We start from the raw sequence: 15,801 nt of genomic DNA, 5'->3' as shown, positions 1-15,801 counted from the left end.
TTTACACTATTTTGTTATGATTCTTTTTGCTTATTTGAGTAGTTTGTCTCCTACCATCCATCTGCTGTGTTTTGCTGTGATTGTTCTTTGCAGTAGGATTACCTGGTGGTTAACATAGAGGGCCAAAATGAATTTTAGTGACGTATGGGAAGCAGACTCAGGCTTTGGGATTTTCATTGGAATAAAGGATGTGTACTGCATAAAGAAGATCTGCAATATCAGAGCTACATTGTCCTCTGGACAAATTTGAATCTCCATAACAGCATGAGGTAGAATAACGCTAGTGAACCTCACAAAAGGAGGGATTTTGGAAAACTGAAGTCTCTGGCTAAAATTAAATGTGTGGGAGAGAAAGAGCATTAAAACTGACATTGTCTGCTCTGCTAGCAGCAGCAGCACTGAAAAGTACCAATCAATTTGTAGATTGATACATCAGTGAGGAGCTAGGGTAAAGGTGACAGCAAGGGATAGAGTACGCAGATCGCTAGATTCACTCTAAGGAAAGGAAAACAATTAATTTTCATTGGCACATGAAGGATAATTATTTGCTAAAGTTGGTTGATAAGAATATGTGAAATAAAGTGTGCACTTTAGACACTGGAGACCTAGGAGCCTAGACTTGTGGAGGAGCCCTAGTGTAGAGATACATATAATACGGACTAGGTTATAGAAAATGGATAAGCCAGAGCAATATACAGTATATTGATAAAAACCCTTTAGCGTCCAATGTTCCCATCAATCTGTTCCCATATGGCTTATTACGGGAACATTGGACACTAAAGGGTTAAGAGATGGCATTATTCTGCTCCAAATAAGGTAAAGAATAACGTTGGATTTTTCAACTGCATACAGTTGTTCCTGAAGGTTTGAATGAGGAATTGATTGGATGAATTTAATTTGACAGTTTTTTGTTGCATGTCTTAACGTTGTGATGTCAGTTTTGGACATCATCACGCTGGGTATGTTTGCTTGTTAAAACGCTGCTAAAGACGATGACGCAATATACAGACAGATCGCCACTGGTCACTTTATGAGTTTGACAAACCTTTGGTAAATGTATTTGCTTGCCAGAAGATTTTATTAATTAAGTAATGAAGGAATTGGATTCTCATGTTTGGATTGATTTTAGGTGCCTTGACCCTGATGCAGATGATCAAAACATGAATTCATGTCAGGGAGGTGGCAATATATTTGGAACAGATTGAGTGTATAAGATAAGTGTTAAAATATTAAGATTTGAGGATGCTAAAATACGAAAAATTATACCTTTGAATAATTAAAAATTTAAATGAGAGTATGGTTGGATCAATGAAGAATTTGGCCAATGCTGAGTTAAAGAAACATTTATACTATGGACTGTCTGAGGATCCACTTACCATTTATACTGAAATTTGGTGTGATGGGATTACATTGAAACATTTTGACTGTACCCATTACTGGTAAAGATATTGAGACACAGTTGTGATTAGCTTATAGCATACTTTAGTATATTCTATAAAATCTGCACGTGTTTGCAAGGGAATGTCTGTAGGGGCAAACCTCTTACTTGCATGTGTAACTTCTTTAATAAAGCTTATGCTTATGCATATCTCTGACATGTAGGTGTGAACACGTACATGAGCCCCATAACTTGTATAAGTGCTTAGCATGTATGTAAGTGATTACGCTGGTATTCTATATAGGAAAGTAGGTGTCTATGCCATTACCAATCTGAGCTAACTCCCTTTAAATCTTTTTCATCTAAAGAAATGGTTTTGATCAGCAGTGCTACAGGCATACATGATCTTGGCTGAGCCTCAATTCTTTTATATCAGTCACTAGTAACAAACCTGCTGAGATGCCCATTCACTGGAAAACATTAATAAATTACTGTATTCCTATATGGATATTTTGCACATAATCTTTGCAAATATGAAAGAAAATTGCTTACAACTGTAATTTTAAGAAGAAGCAATGAATTAACCCCCTAAATAATTAATTATTATATACTAAAATATTCAGTGACAATTTTTCTTTCTCCATCCCATCTTCCAGGATTACTGTCTGGGTGTTGCAGGACTTTTGCTGACAGAGGCTAAAAGGAAAATCTTGTCTCAGAATGAGTCCTCCAGTATTGATCTAATACCAACAGGGATATTTCCAAATGTTTTATCCCTAGAACCTAAATGCATGACCTCTGTGACTGGTCCAAACCACCCTCAACAGACAGGCAGATGCTTTTCCTAAATTTCTTTTGCTTTTTATCTTCTATGGTTGCTCTTACTAGCTATCAACAGTCATCCCTTTGTTTACCCAAGAATAAAAGCATATACTTTCTAAGATGACATACCACACCAAATATGTGAGAGATGTACTGCATTCCAAATTGTTGGCTTGAAGGCGGCCAAAAGTCTATAAAGGTCTGAACATCAGCCGTGAGCTCTTTCCTTTCCTCTTCCCCGAAGTTGTCCACATGGTTCTGTAAGTCATCAATGGAGACTAAGCATCCCTCACTGAGGCCAGTTCCTTCTCTTTCTATTCGCCACATGATACGGGCTGCAAGCCTGGGTACAGAACAAGTATCATGACATATAAAAAGAGCAGTCAAGATGCAAACACATCCCATGTGACATTAAGGCAGTGATGATACAGACACCGCAGCCCTAATACATCAGTTCGTCTAGGAAATGTTCATAGATTCCAGCTGTCTCTCTTGCCTCATTAAAAAGAAGAACCTTCAGCACTTGGAAAGTATGATACTTTAGCACTCGTTACATCTTTATGTGATTGTGACTAAAGAATGCAAGTGACATAAACATGAACCATAATGTAACATATAAAGTATGCAGCCAATATCAGCCTTGCATCACATGTGAAAAGTTATATGGATAAGTTATCTGTATAACTTTGTGTATTTTCAGTGATCCTATCCATGGGTGAAGTTATCCATATAATTTTATCTGTGCAGTTTCTGTGGTTGGAGTTAAATCATGTTCTACTTCTAACAGTTTGGAGTCCTTTTACTAAGGTGCACTGAAAAATGGCCTGCGGTAGTGTAGCTTTGTTGTGTTTTAGGCACGCACAGATCCATTTTTCTGTGCGCCAGCAAAAAACTGCCTTTTAAAAATTTTAGCTGAAAATGGACGTGTGGCAAAATCAAAATTGGCGCGTGTCCATTTTGGGTCTGAGACCTTACCACCAGCCATTGACCTAGCGGTAAAGTCTCACGCGGTAACCGGGTGGTAATGACCTACGCACATCAAATGCCAAAAATGAAATTACCGCGAGAACCATGTGGCAGCTAGGTGGTAATTCCATTTTGGCATGCGTTGGGTGCACGTAGAAGCTTACGTGGCTTAGTAACAGGGCCCTTTAAACTTTGACCAATAGTAACTTGTGCTGTCAAAATAAGTGTTCCCCATGCTGGCATGTTTGAAAAGAAAAAGTCCTTATGTAGCCAATATCTGATCTTGGCTGCACACAGGCCTTTTAATCTCTCTCTCTGTATTTTTAAATGTGACAATATACTGTCTGGAATATGTCAGGGTTCCATGTTTGTAAGACTTGGTGTAACTGCCCATGTCTAAATTTCATCACATGGATGGGCGCTTGGTATATTCTATAAACCACGTGGACATTTAGGATTATTCTATAAAGTATACCTAGGCATATTTTGTTTCAGCACCGATTTTTTTTTAGGCATAATATATAGAATCTAGTCCACAATGGGTTCCTGAGGGAATCCCTGAATAAAGACTATTGTAATGAGCAGGAGGTGCAGAGGGGTATGATTGGAAATAAAATTGGGGTAGCTGTGAATGAAGGCTCCTAGCACTGTAAACTCACTGAAAACTGTTTCCAATTATACTGGAACTGAAATAATTAGGAGTAAACTTTAGGCCAAAAAGCTTATTCAGGATGTAAAAATGACTTTGAGTTGTATGAAGCTATGTAAGTTGAAAATGAAAAGGTCAGACAGGTTTGTTCATCATCCATCATCAATTAAGCCAAATGATCTTTAGTTGAGAGTCTGTTCCATTGTAAACTATAATCCTCTCTTGTCTCACATGGCAACAGGTTCTATTTCTATAGGTGTTATAAATAGAAGGCTTGTTAAATGAAGACTACAGACCACTGCACTGATGAACTGGCTAAAGCCAGCTAGAAATACAATGGAACCTGAGCTTAGCTTCCCCTGTCAAAGAGCAAGCAGCAAGTAATGTATCTCAATAATTATTTACCAGCACATGCTTAAAATAAAGGGTCTGCCATCATTCTTTCCCATATGCTGACTAGCTATCTTTGGGGTCCTTTTGCTAAGGTGCACTGAAAAATGGCTTGCGGCAGTGTAGGTGCGGGTTTTGGGCTCGCGCCAATCCAATTTTTAGTGCGCCTGTAAAAAAAGGCCTTTTTTTTGCTGAAAATGGACATGCAGCAAAATCAAAATTGCCGTGCATCCATTTTGGGTCTGAGACCTTACCGCCAGCCAGAGACCTAGTGGTAAAGAATCTGGGCAGTAATGACCTGCGTGCATGTGTTACACCCACCCAAAACTAAAAAAATATTTTTCAGACGCGCGCCAAAAATGAAATTACCACAAGAGCCACATGGTAGTCAGGCGGCAACTCCATTTTGGTGCACGTTGGGTGCGCATAGACCAGGGGCGTAGCCAGACTTTGGTGGGAAGGCGGTTCAGAGCCCGAGGTGAGGGGGCACATTTTAGCCCTCCCCCCGGCGCCGCTGACCCCCCTCCATTTTTGACCCCCCTGGTGCCAACCCTTTCAACCCCCTCTTCCCGCCAGTGCCAACCCTCCCCCGCCGCTGCCGCTGGGTACCTTTGCTGGCGGGGGTCTCCAACCTCCGCCAGACGAAGTCCTCTTCTCCGGTGTGGCCGCTTTGCTGATCTGCAAGGGCAGGCTCCTGTTTCTGTGAGTCTGATGTCTGCAGGACATCAGACTCACAGAAACAGAAGCCTGCCCTTGCAGATCAGCATTGCGGCTGCGCCGGAGAAAAGGACTTCGGCTGGCAGGGGTTGGGGACCCCCGCCAGCAAAGCTACCTGACGGCAGTGGTGGTGGGGGAGGGTTGGCGGCGGGGAGGGGGGGTCAGAGACAAATCTACGGGGGCCCATGCCCCCGTGGCCCCACATAGCTATGCCCCTGGCGTAGACGCTTTAAGTGGCTTAGTAAAAGGGCCCATTTCTTTCTTGACCTTGCATTTGCCAGTCATCCCAGAATGCATGATGTTAGTATTTTTGTTTTGTTTTGTTTTACACGGCAAATAAATGTATAAAATGAAATAACACTCTGTATATTGGGATCCTAGGCAAACTCAACCAATGTTTGCAACTCATTCAGTATGCCACAGCTTGAATACTACTGAGTGTTAGAAAATTCAGAAGGGTCACCCCCATCTTAAAAGCTCCTGATATTGTATAGAGCCAATTTCAAGATCCTGGTGCTGCTTTTAAGGCTCTCAAAGACTGTGCACTGCTCGTCATTGACTCAACTTCAAGTGCTAGTGCTACATGGGACAAAGCAAGGAGGAGGGGGAAAAAAAGACAGAAAAAGAAGGATGTAATAGGTCACATCTCACCTGATATTTTCATTAGGTGTTTTCCCATTCTTCTTGATAGCAGAGCACTCACTTTTGTGATTTGTCCAGGCGTCCTTCTGACAGGTTCGATCGCAGTAGTGGGCAAACTTACATTGTCCACAACGCTGGAGCTTCTCTTGCCTCTTAAAACAGGTGTGACACACATGGGCAGTAAGGCTGCAAACCACCCCGGAAAAGACATCAATCAGCAATCATAAAGGCAAAATTATACAAGTTTAGTAGTATGTTTCCTTCTCACTTGCTCCATCGCAAGTGATGAATTCAGGAAGCGGATGAAAGCCTGGCTCTTCTCACAAGCCTGTAATACATGTGATGACTGACTACACTCTCACTCCCCACCTGGACTTGCTTTCTACACACACTGCAATTTAGACCAGTTCCTTATATCTTGATTAACTGTACAAAGATTTTGCCTTGAGTTATTTATCCTGTGACTCTTTACTACCCATCTTGTCCCCATCTATGGATCTGCACTTGGCCGCTCAGCTAGATAGAAAACGTATTAGCATCATATTTATACTATTTGAATGTTCTATTGCGTTGCTTTTTTAGGGGTCTTGTTTACTAAGCCGTGCTATAGGCACTAGCATTTTTAGCGCATGCTAAAAATTAGCACGCGCTAATGCTAGAGACACTCAGAGGAATATATGGATGTCTCTAGCGTTTAGCACATGTTGATTTTAGCACACGCTAAAAACACTAGCGCACCTTAGTAAACAGGGCCCTAGGTGTTTCATTGGTATTATACTGACATATACATGTTATATGAATATTTTTCCATGCTGTCTATTATGGCATTGCTTGTATTGTACTGATATTTTTTCAAGTTTACCTTATTTATTGTATTTATGTTTATATTTGGTCATTTTACTGTTGTTATGTTTCTAACAAAATTGTAAGTTTTATGTTAAACTGGACCTGCTATACACTGGTTTGCGTGAATCTGTCCCTAAATGTAGTTAATAAATAAAAAATAATAAATAAATAAATTGAACTTTTTTCTCAAGACCTGAAATATATACAATTTAGGGAGTTTCTAGGAACATTATTCATTTAGTTAAACCATTCTCAAATGTCCTTCCTTTTACTTTTTTCACCTCATTCAGAACGTAAGAACACAAGGTAAGCCATACTGAGTGGGGATCATCGAGCCCAATACATGTCTCTGACAGTGACCAGGATGGGTCACAAGTAAGCATGCAACTTATAGACTATTATATGCTATGTGCACTTCAGGGCACACTTAGGCACGAACAGTTACAACTGCCATTGACACTTGGCATAACTATTGGTTCTTAACTTTAGGTGTACCAATGTCGACTCACTCTTGGTGTCCAGATATCATGATAGAATTGGTACAATGCATAAGACATTGGGGTGCCTAACTCTTGGCTCCAATTTATAGAACTACCATTTAAAAAAGCTTTGTCACAATTGGTGTTGATATTTCCTGTAGGTCTGCTGGTGCCGACACCATCTGGATTGGTATCTGCACTTCCTGCTTAGCTTTCTTGACACCTACCAATGTTGCAAAGGGAGGTTTCTATTTTGTTCTGTTTGCTTGCCGCCATCTTCTGAAATTTTGAATACTAGCACCATGCAACACCAGTAATCAATGATGTAGGTTGGCTCTTGTTTGCAAAACGTAGGTCTGAAGCTGCACCTCTATGCGGCCATCTTACCCTAGCTCCATTGGAAGTCCTGCTGTGGCTGTATATTTGGAATTTCTCCCTGAAACAGGCATATGTTGCTGGAACTTGGCCATGTTAAGACTTCAGTTTTATCTTTGAAGTATTTATTTTTAATTTATATTTTGTATTTGATTTTATATATATTACTATGATTGTAATGTTGTTGTTTTTTTTATATGCCATTAATTGTAGCCTCTTTTCTTCTCCTCTTCCAATTTGCAGTTATTAAACATGTAGGGCATAATTGTAGAAGAGGATACCTAGAAAAAACAGGGAGCTTATTTTATGCCAGTTTTTTTAAAGGTAATAAAGTAGTGGGTGCTTATGTGCCTTTATGAGATAGGCTCCTAGAATTACGTATTCCACAAATAATACTTTATGTAATTGCAAGCATATGTTCTGAGAATAGGAATAAAAGGGATGAGGGCAATAACAATGAACAATTAAAAGGTAATGATAGTACTATAGCCATCTCAGTAAAGACTTTTTTTTTTGGTAGGCACAGAATAGGGAGACATTCCTTTGTGATTAAGGTCCATTGTATGCTACAGTCTCTTTGTGTTTAAATGGCAAGTTGATATTTGTGAACAGCAGAAAACTGCTTTGTATCAGTTTGTCAGGTCAAAAGGGCAGGAAGATGGAGTGCAAGCTATCTCCTTATAAGGAGAATAAGCCATGGAACAGATAAAAATATACCAGTTACAGTAGCTAACCGTTCCAATGTCAGAATCTATTCAGCAAAACCAGACCTTCACTTAAAACAATAAGGAGCCGATGCACAAATATACCCTTTAAATACGGGTGCCACAGGAAAACTTACCAACCAGCTTATAATCGAAAGTAATCGCCGGCTATTTCCCGACACAAATCGGGATATGGCCGGCGATTTCGCAAAAGCGGCGAAAAGCGTATAATCGAAAGCTACATTTGTGATAGCTTCACCGCTTTCCCTTCGCCTCGCCGGCGAAAGTTCAAAGGGGCGTGTTGGCGGCGAAGCAAAGGCGGGACATGGGCAGGCTTGGGCGTGGCTACCAGATGGCCGGCTTTCGCTGATAATGGAAAAATAAAACCCGGCGATAAGCAGTATTTCGCCGGGTTTACTTGGTCCTTTTATTTTCACGACCAAGCCTCAAAAAGGTGCCCCAACTGACCAGATGACCACCGGAGGGAATGGGGGATGACCTCCCCTTACTCCCCCAGTGGTCGCCAACCCCCTCCCACACTAAAATTATTAAAATACAAACCTTTTTTGCCAGCCTGTATGCCAGCCTCGAATGTCATACCCAGCACCCTGACAGCAGTATGCAGGTCCCTGGAACAGTTGTTGTTGGTTGCAGTGGACTGCAGAAAGGCAGAGCCAGGCCCATCCCCCTCTACCTGTTCCACTTGTGGTGGGTAATGTTGAACCCTCCCAAACCCCCCAAAACCCACTGTACCCACATGTAGGTGCCCCCCTTCAGCCCTTAGGGCTAGGGTAATGGTGCACACTTGTGGGCAGTGGATTTTGGGGGACTCAGCACACAAGGGAAGGGTGCTATGCACCTGGAAGCTAATTTGGTTGTTTATAAAAGATGTTTGAAGTGTCCCCTAGGGTGCCTGGTTGATGTCCTGGCATGTGAGGGGGACCATTGCATTACAAATGCTGGCTCCTCCCACGGCCAAATGCCTTGGATTTCGCCGGGTTTGAGATCGCTGGCAGTTTTTTCCATTATCGCAGAAAAACAAAAGTGGCGATCTCAAACCTGGCGAAATCCAAGGCATTTCGCCGGCCCACACAATATTATCGAAAAAAAAGATGGCCGGCCATCTTTTTTGAAAATACGGTTCCGGCCAGCTGTTGCGCCGCCGCCAAAATAGATCGCTGGCGACCTATTTCGCCGGCGACGTTCGATTATTTCCCTCCAAGTCACAAACAGCAACTGATGCACAAAGGGGATTGCCTGCAAATGAAATGCTGTTTTCTGCTCGAAGACCAGGGAGTTTTGTGAGTTGTGCGGGGAGGGTGGTCGACTGAAACCCCCTCTCAAGCCCCCACTGTGCATCTCAAAAAACTCCTTGGTGGTCTATTGACTCCCTCCCCTACATGTCCAGAAAATTCCTGGTGGTCCAGTGGACCCCATCCCAACCTCCCTTGCCCCTAGAGCCACTGCAGTCCCCCACCCCCTGACCCAGTGGGCCCTTACTGGGCTGGACAGCCTTGGTGGTCTAGTGGAATTCCTTCCCTCCACCCCCAGACCCTTCCCCATACCTTAAAAGTTTGTAGCAGGAGGACAGCCTCCTCCCTCCTGCCTTTGGGCCCACCCAGAACAAAAAGGCAGTGCCCAGCACTTGCCCAATGCACTGGGAGGGACCTAAGCACCATATAAGGAAAATACTGCACTGAGCAGGGGCTGGGCACTGCTATTTTGTTTTGGGTAGGCCCAGAGGCAGGAGGCGGTTCTCAGGGAAGACAGGAGGGCAAGATTCCTTGGGCCCAGCCTTGAAGGGGGGGCCCGGCTGACTCAGTGGCATGGGGTACCTGGGACCATCCACTTTGGGCTCAGGCCCACCCAACTGCAGTACCTTGAAAGGATGCGGGGATGCCCAAGCCCCGCCAGCAAATACCTCATGAACTGAGCATACAGGGTGCCAGCATCAGCTGCTAGAAAGCATGCTGCCAACTTCCTCACACCAGGGGAGTTTCAGGCCACTGAGCTATTTGGCTCACCGGGTTTGTGTATCCCCACCAGCAAAGGTAACACTTTTAATTGGGAGGGGGGAGGAATGGAATCAGGAAGACAGCAGAAAGGAATGGGTGACTGAAACAAAGAACAAGGTTCTGGACTGTTTGCCCCAGGCTTGCCTTTGTCTCTTGGCGGTCCTGCATGGAGGGAAGGGAAAAAGAGAGAGAGACACACACAGACAGACAGACAGACAGACAGACAGAGAGTACCTAGATGGAGGAAGGGGAGAAGAGAAAGACAGTGCTGGTGAGGGGAGGGACAAGGGAAGGGAGAGACAGAATGAGGAGGAGGGAAGGGAGGAAGACAGAATATGCTTCTGAGGGAAGTCATGAGAGAGTGAGAGAGACAGAAAGACAGAGACAGACAGATACACAGACAGATAGAGAGTGCCTAGAGGGGAGAAAGACAATGCTGATAAGGAGAGGGGGGTAGAGAGATATAAAGAATGGGGTGGAGGGAAGCGAGGAAGACAGAGTATGCTGGGGGGAGTCATGAGAGAGAGAGAGAATACCTGGGTTAGTTGCAGGGTAGAGGGGATGCTGGGGCTACCACAAATGTTTTCAGGTGACTGCTTTGTTAAAAATAACATGTTATGCTACTGAAATGCTGAGAAGAAACACAGTCAAGAAGGATAACTTCAGCTACATCATGTATTCCATAGTGTCTAATGTTTCCTCTGTGAACTTGTTCAGATATTCTTTAAAGAGGCATTTCAGATCAAGAATGTGTTATTTCCTCAAGTTCCAACAAAAAGGATTGGGGTGGGAGGGAGCCCCAAAAAGTCAGCTTGAAAAGTTGCAAGAAGTCCAACAAATTGCCATAGAGAAGGCAATACCAAATATTTGTCAACAGTCCAGCACTTTGCTCTTTGTTTCAGTCAGCACACCTCCCCTTCAGCTCTGTCTTTCTTTTTTTTAATCTTCAGTGAAGCAGCCTTGTATGCTCAAAGTAAAAAGAAGCGAAGATAAACAAAAGAAGGATATGGTCTCCACAATGATAAAACATGGATAAAAAGTGAGGAAAGGCAACAGATGATGGAGAGACTGTATATCACACCATTCAGTCTTTTAAATAAAACATGTAGACTATGACGAAAGAAGTCTATGACACCAAATAATGTCAATCCGTGGCACAGAAGACTTGACACGGCAGTGTTTGTGATACAGACATGCTTCACCCTATTGCCTTGCGAGGCAATTACCTTGATGTCTATTTCAAGCCCACTGAACACGGCTACTTCTGCTCATCAGAGTTACAACTGTGTTTTGGTACTGCTGACTCCTGACGCAGGCCTAGTTCTGAAACATGGCTGTTCCGAGTCTCCTGGGCCTCGGATTGACGTTATTTTGTATTATAGACTTCTTTTGTCATAGACTACATGTTTTAAATAGAGACTGAATGGTGTGATACACAGTGTCTCCATCATCTGTTATCTTTCCTCGCTTTTTATCCACAAAGTAAAGAGAAGAAACAGGCAAGAAATCCTCCCTTGGTCTGACCCCAGAAGAAAAAGCTAACCTTCTACTTCTCCTCAGACCTTGCATTAAAATCCCAGAGTTAGAAAACCCTGCACTTAGCCTTCTGGTCTGCTTAGTACTTTTCTGCATTGAATAACTAATATCTTTATTTCCATGGTATTTAAATTAGTCATGTGCTGACATCAAGCAAGTCTTTGTGCTGAGTTAGCTCATGTGCAAAGCTCATTTTAACATAGCATGCCCGCAGTTGAGCACAAAATTGTGTGTTACATCAGTCAGAGAAGAGCACTGCTAGACCAGTGTGTGGAGCAGACAGTATACCCTGACCCACAGGCAGTACGTTTTTACTAGCAAAAAAGGTGCCGGTACTCAAATGCTAGGCCACCCTTCAGGAGTGAGGTGATCACTGAGGGATCCACCCCACAATGGCCAGGCCCCCTGAGCTCTTTCATTAAAACTTGGGGTCCATGGGTCAATTTTAGCAGACAATAGAAAAGGTACCGGTACTCAGTACCCCCACGTACCCCCTCAAAGCCCTGCCCACAGGTTTGTCAAATAGGAGGCGGAGAAAGAGAAATGCACTGAAAGAAACACAATGTCTCTGAAGGACTGGTACAAGAGCCGGTAGTGGGAGGTGGGGCTGGAGGTTGGGAGGCGGGGATAGTGCGGGGCAGACTTATATGGTCTGTGCCAGAGCCAGTGGTGGGAGGCGGGACTGGAGGTTGGGAGGCAGGGATAGTGCTGGGCAGACTTATACGGTCTGTGCCAGAGCCGGTGGTGGGAGGTGGGGATAGTGCTGGGCAGACTTATACGGTCTGTGCCAGAGCTGGTGGTGGGAGACAGGGATAGTGCTGGGCAGACTTATACGGCCAGTGCCAGAGCCGGTGGTGGGAGGCGGGGATAGTGCTGGGCAGACTTATACGGTCTGTGCCCTGAAGAGCATAGGTACAAATCAAAGTAGGGTATATACAAAAAGTAGCACACATGAGTTGTCTTGTTGGGCAGACTGGATGGACCGTGCAGGTCTTTTTCTGCCGTCATCTACTATGTTACTATCCTGCTTATAATCGAACGAGAAAAACGCCCAAGTTCCGACCTAAATCGGGAGATGGATGTTTATCTCACAAAAACGAATAACACGGTATAATCGAAAGCCGAACTTGGACGTTTTCAACTGCACTCCATCACGGAAGCGTACAAAGTTGACGGGGGCGTGTCGGAGGCGTGGTGAAGGCAGGACTGGGGCATGGTTATCACCCGAACAGAGATGGGCGCCTTTCACAGATAATGGAAAAAAAGTATGCGTTTGTAGCTAGAATTTAGGGCACTTTTCCTGGACCCTGTTTTTTCACGAATAAGGCCCCCAAAAATGCCCTAAATGACCAGATTACCACCAGAGGGAATCGGGGATGACCTCCCCTGACTCCCCCAGTGGTCACTAACCACCTCCCACCACAAAAAATGATGTTTCACAACTTTTTTATTTTCACCCTCAAATGTCATACCCACCTCCCTGGCAGCAGTATGCAGGTCCCTGGAGCAGTTGTTAGGGGGTACAGTGGACTTCAGGCAGGTGGACCCAGGCCCATCCCCCCTACCTGTTACAACTGTGCTGCTTAATGCTTAGTCATCCAACCCCCCCCCAAACCCACTGTACCCACATGTAGGTGCCCCCCTTCACCCCTTAGGGCTATAGTAATGGTGTAGACTTGTGGGCAGTGGATTTTGAGGGGGATTTGGGGGGCTCAACACACAAGGGAAGGGTGCTAGGCACCTGGGAGCTCTTTTACCTTTTTTTTTTGTTTTTGTAAAAGTGCCCCCTAGGGTGCCCGATTGGTGTCCTGGCATGTGAGGGGGACCAGTGCACTACGAATCCTGGCTCCTCCCACGAACAAATGCCTTGGATTTATTCGTTTTTGAGCCGGGCGCTTTCATTTTCCATTATCGCTGAAAAGCAAAAACGCCCAGCTCACAAATTGTCGAATAAAACATGGACGTCTATTTTTTTCGAAAATACGGTTCGGTCCGCCCCTTCACGGACCCGTTCTCAGAGATAAACGCCCATGGAGATAGACGTTTTCGTTTGATTATGCCCCTCCACGTAAGGGAGCAGGGGGGGGGGGGTGAGTATTTCTGTAAGAGATCAGAGAGGTGGGGTGGGGGGAGACAATTTTTATACTAGCGACCCATTTAACTTGTTCCCTAGGAGCCTGGTAGGGGTAGAGGCAACCAAAGACCATGTGCTCAGTGCAACCACAAATTTTATACATTCCAGCCCTCCCTGTGTCTCTTTCCCATCCCAGTGTCTCCAGCCCTCCCTGTGTCTCCTTCCCCTCTTCTGTGTCTCCAGACCTCCTTTTGAAATGCCAGGCTCACTTGTCCCGCTGCCTGGAAGAGTGAGATATGTTCTGTCACTACAATAGTGTGTGCATGCCTTGTATTTATTCTTTATGTTAAGGATCTAAAATGTGTTAATGTTGCTCTCACTTCTTAGGATTTTCAATGCCATAGTTACTTCCTGCTGTAGTGTGTGAGTAATGCATCGAGTGTAATGTAGAGCAACATGTGACTGCAGCCACTCTTACTTAGGGGCCCTTTTACAAAGCTGCGGTAAGCACTGATGCATGCTCACTGCAGCTAGAAAAAGAAGAAGCTTTCTGTGGGGTGTGCTGAGGTGCCCCATGGTAATTTCGGGGTGTGCGCATGCTAGGGTTACCATATGTCCGGATTTACCCGGACATGTCCTCTTTTTGAGGACATGTCCGGGCAACTGGGCGGGTTTTGCCAATCTGCCCGTTTGTCAGGATTTCTGGACAAACGGGCAGATTGCTAGCCTCCCCTCCCCATAGTTACTAATGCCCTGGTGGTCTAGTGACCTCTTCCGCCTTCGGGGCAGGAAAGAGCCCCCTCTTTCCTGCCCGGAGCGCTGCCCTGCATGCATCCTTCCTGTTGGTGATCTTGGCACTGATTCAAAATGGCTGCCGAGAGTTGAAGTGACCTCACGAGATTTCAACTTTCGGTGGCCATTTTGAATCGGCGCCGCGATCACCAACAGGAAGGATGCATGCAGGGCAGCGCTCTGGTCAGGAAAGAGAAAGAGGGGGCTCTTTCCTGTCCCGAAGACGTCACTAGACCAGCAGGGCAGTAGTAAGGTAAGGGGAAGGGGGTGACGGGGAGGGGGGGTGACGGGGTGTGTGACAGGGGGAGGGGAAAATGTGACAGGGACGGAGCGAGGGTGTGAAAGGGGCGGGGCGGGGCATGTGGTGGGGCGGGGCATGTGTCCTCCTTTTTGAGGGACAAAATATGGTAACCCTAGCGCATGCTATCTATGCTCTAAAAACACAAATTTGTTTTGGTGCAGGAGGTGTGTCTAGGAGACGAGAGTGGGTGTGTTTTACACTAATTGGTTAGTGTAGCCCCATTGCTGCATGCTAATCAGTTAGCACATGCTTAATGCATGAGTCCTTACCACCTAAGTAATGGGTGGTGGCAAGGGCTCACGCACTAATCAGTTTAATGCCCATGCATTAATGGCAAAATTAGCAAGTGGCCATTAATACAAAAAATAGGAAATTTGGCCATTTCATCCCAGTGGCAAAAATGGCCTTAATACACGGGAAAGAGCTGCGTAAGAGCATGCTAAGGCCATTTTTACCGCAGTTTGGTAAAAGGGTCCCTTAGTGTGTAATCTGTGCACATGCATCCCCCTCCTCCTCCTCAGCCATATCTGAGTCTTCCTTCTCCCCATGATCAATTCCTATTATTCTTATAATCTATACTCTGATGGGGTCAGCCAGGGTATAACCTCTCCCTTCATTCAAGGAATGTCCTCTTGGACCTTCTCGGATGCCCGGGCTCAAGCTCTGTTTCCTATTGGCTCTTTTGCCTTGCCCTCTGGCCTTATAGACATTCTTCTTCTCTTCACAGAGACCCCTGCAAGATTGTATCTCCATCTTGTTTTGAGGGCATCTGTCTCTCTCTCTCTCTCTCTCTCTCTCCCCCCCCCCCCCCATACCTGAAGAACTTGCTTTTCACTCTCATGCACAAACTCAGCATCCTTCTTCTGATACTATTTCAGTTCATCTACCAAACATCTTCACCTCTGGAATAAACAACGTTCTCTTCCGAACTCCACATCTTCCACTCAGCAGCAGTGTTTAGAAATTCAAAGGCTCTTGCAATGAACAATGACATTTTAGAAAGACAGAGCCTTTCTGTGGATGTTAATGTGTGTATTTATATGATCTCTAGATATTAGATCATGTGTGTATCCTAAGAGGCCAGAATCAAGATGAGACCAGAGTTACCACAGATT

The 15,801-nt window shown here is 44.6% G+C and overlaps 1 protein-coding gene across 2 annotated transcripts in view; it reads right to left on the bottom strand.

Annotated features, from left to right (window-relative positions):
- SMYD1 (SET and MYND domain containing 1) overlaps positions 1 to 15,801 on the bottom strand; it is a 90,014-nt gene that overhangs the window by 44,544 nt on the left and 29,669 nt on the right. For both annotated transcript variants that reach the window (XM_030192569.1, XM_030192570.1), the window contains exons 2-3: positions 5,574 to 5,750; positions 2,330 to 2,543 (exon numbers count right to left, since the gene is read on the bottom strand). In XM_030192569.1, coding sequence (XP_030048429.1) covers positions 2,330 to 2,543; positions 5,574 to 5,750 — 391 coding nt within the window. The remainder of the gene's footprint in view (positions 1 to 2,329; positions 2,544 to 5,573; positions 5,751 to 15,801) is intronic.

This window comes from Microcaecilia unicolor, chromosome 2 (assembly GCF_901765095.1).
Source record: "Microcaecilia unicolor chromosome 2, aMicUni1.1, whole genome shotgun sequence".
In the NCBI taxonomy this organism is placed as follows: Eukaryota; Metazoa; Chordata; class Amphibia; order Gymnophiona; family Siphonopidae; genus Microcaecilia; species Microcaecilia unicolor.
This window is presented reverse-complemented; position numbering and strand designations above follow the sequence as displayed.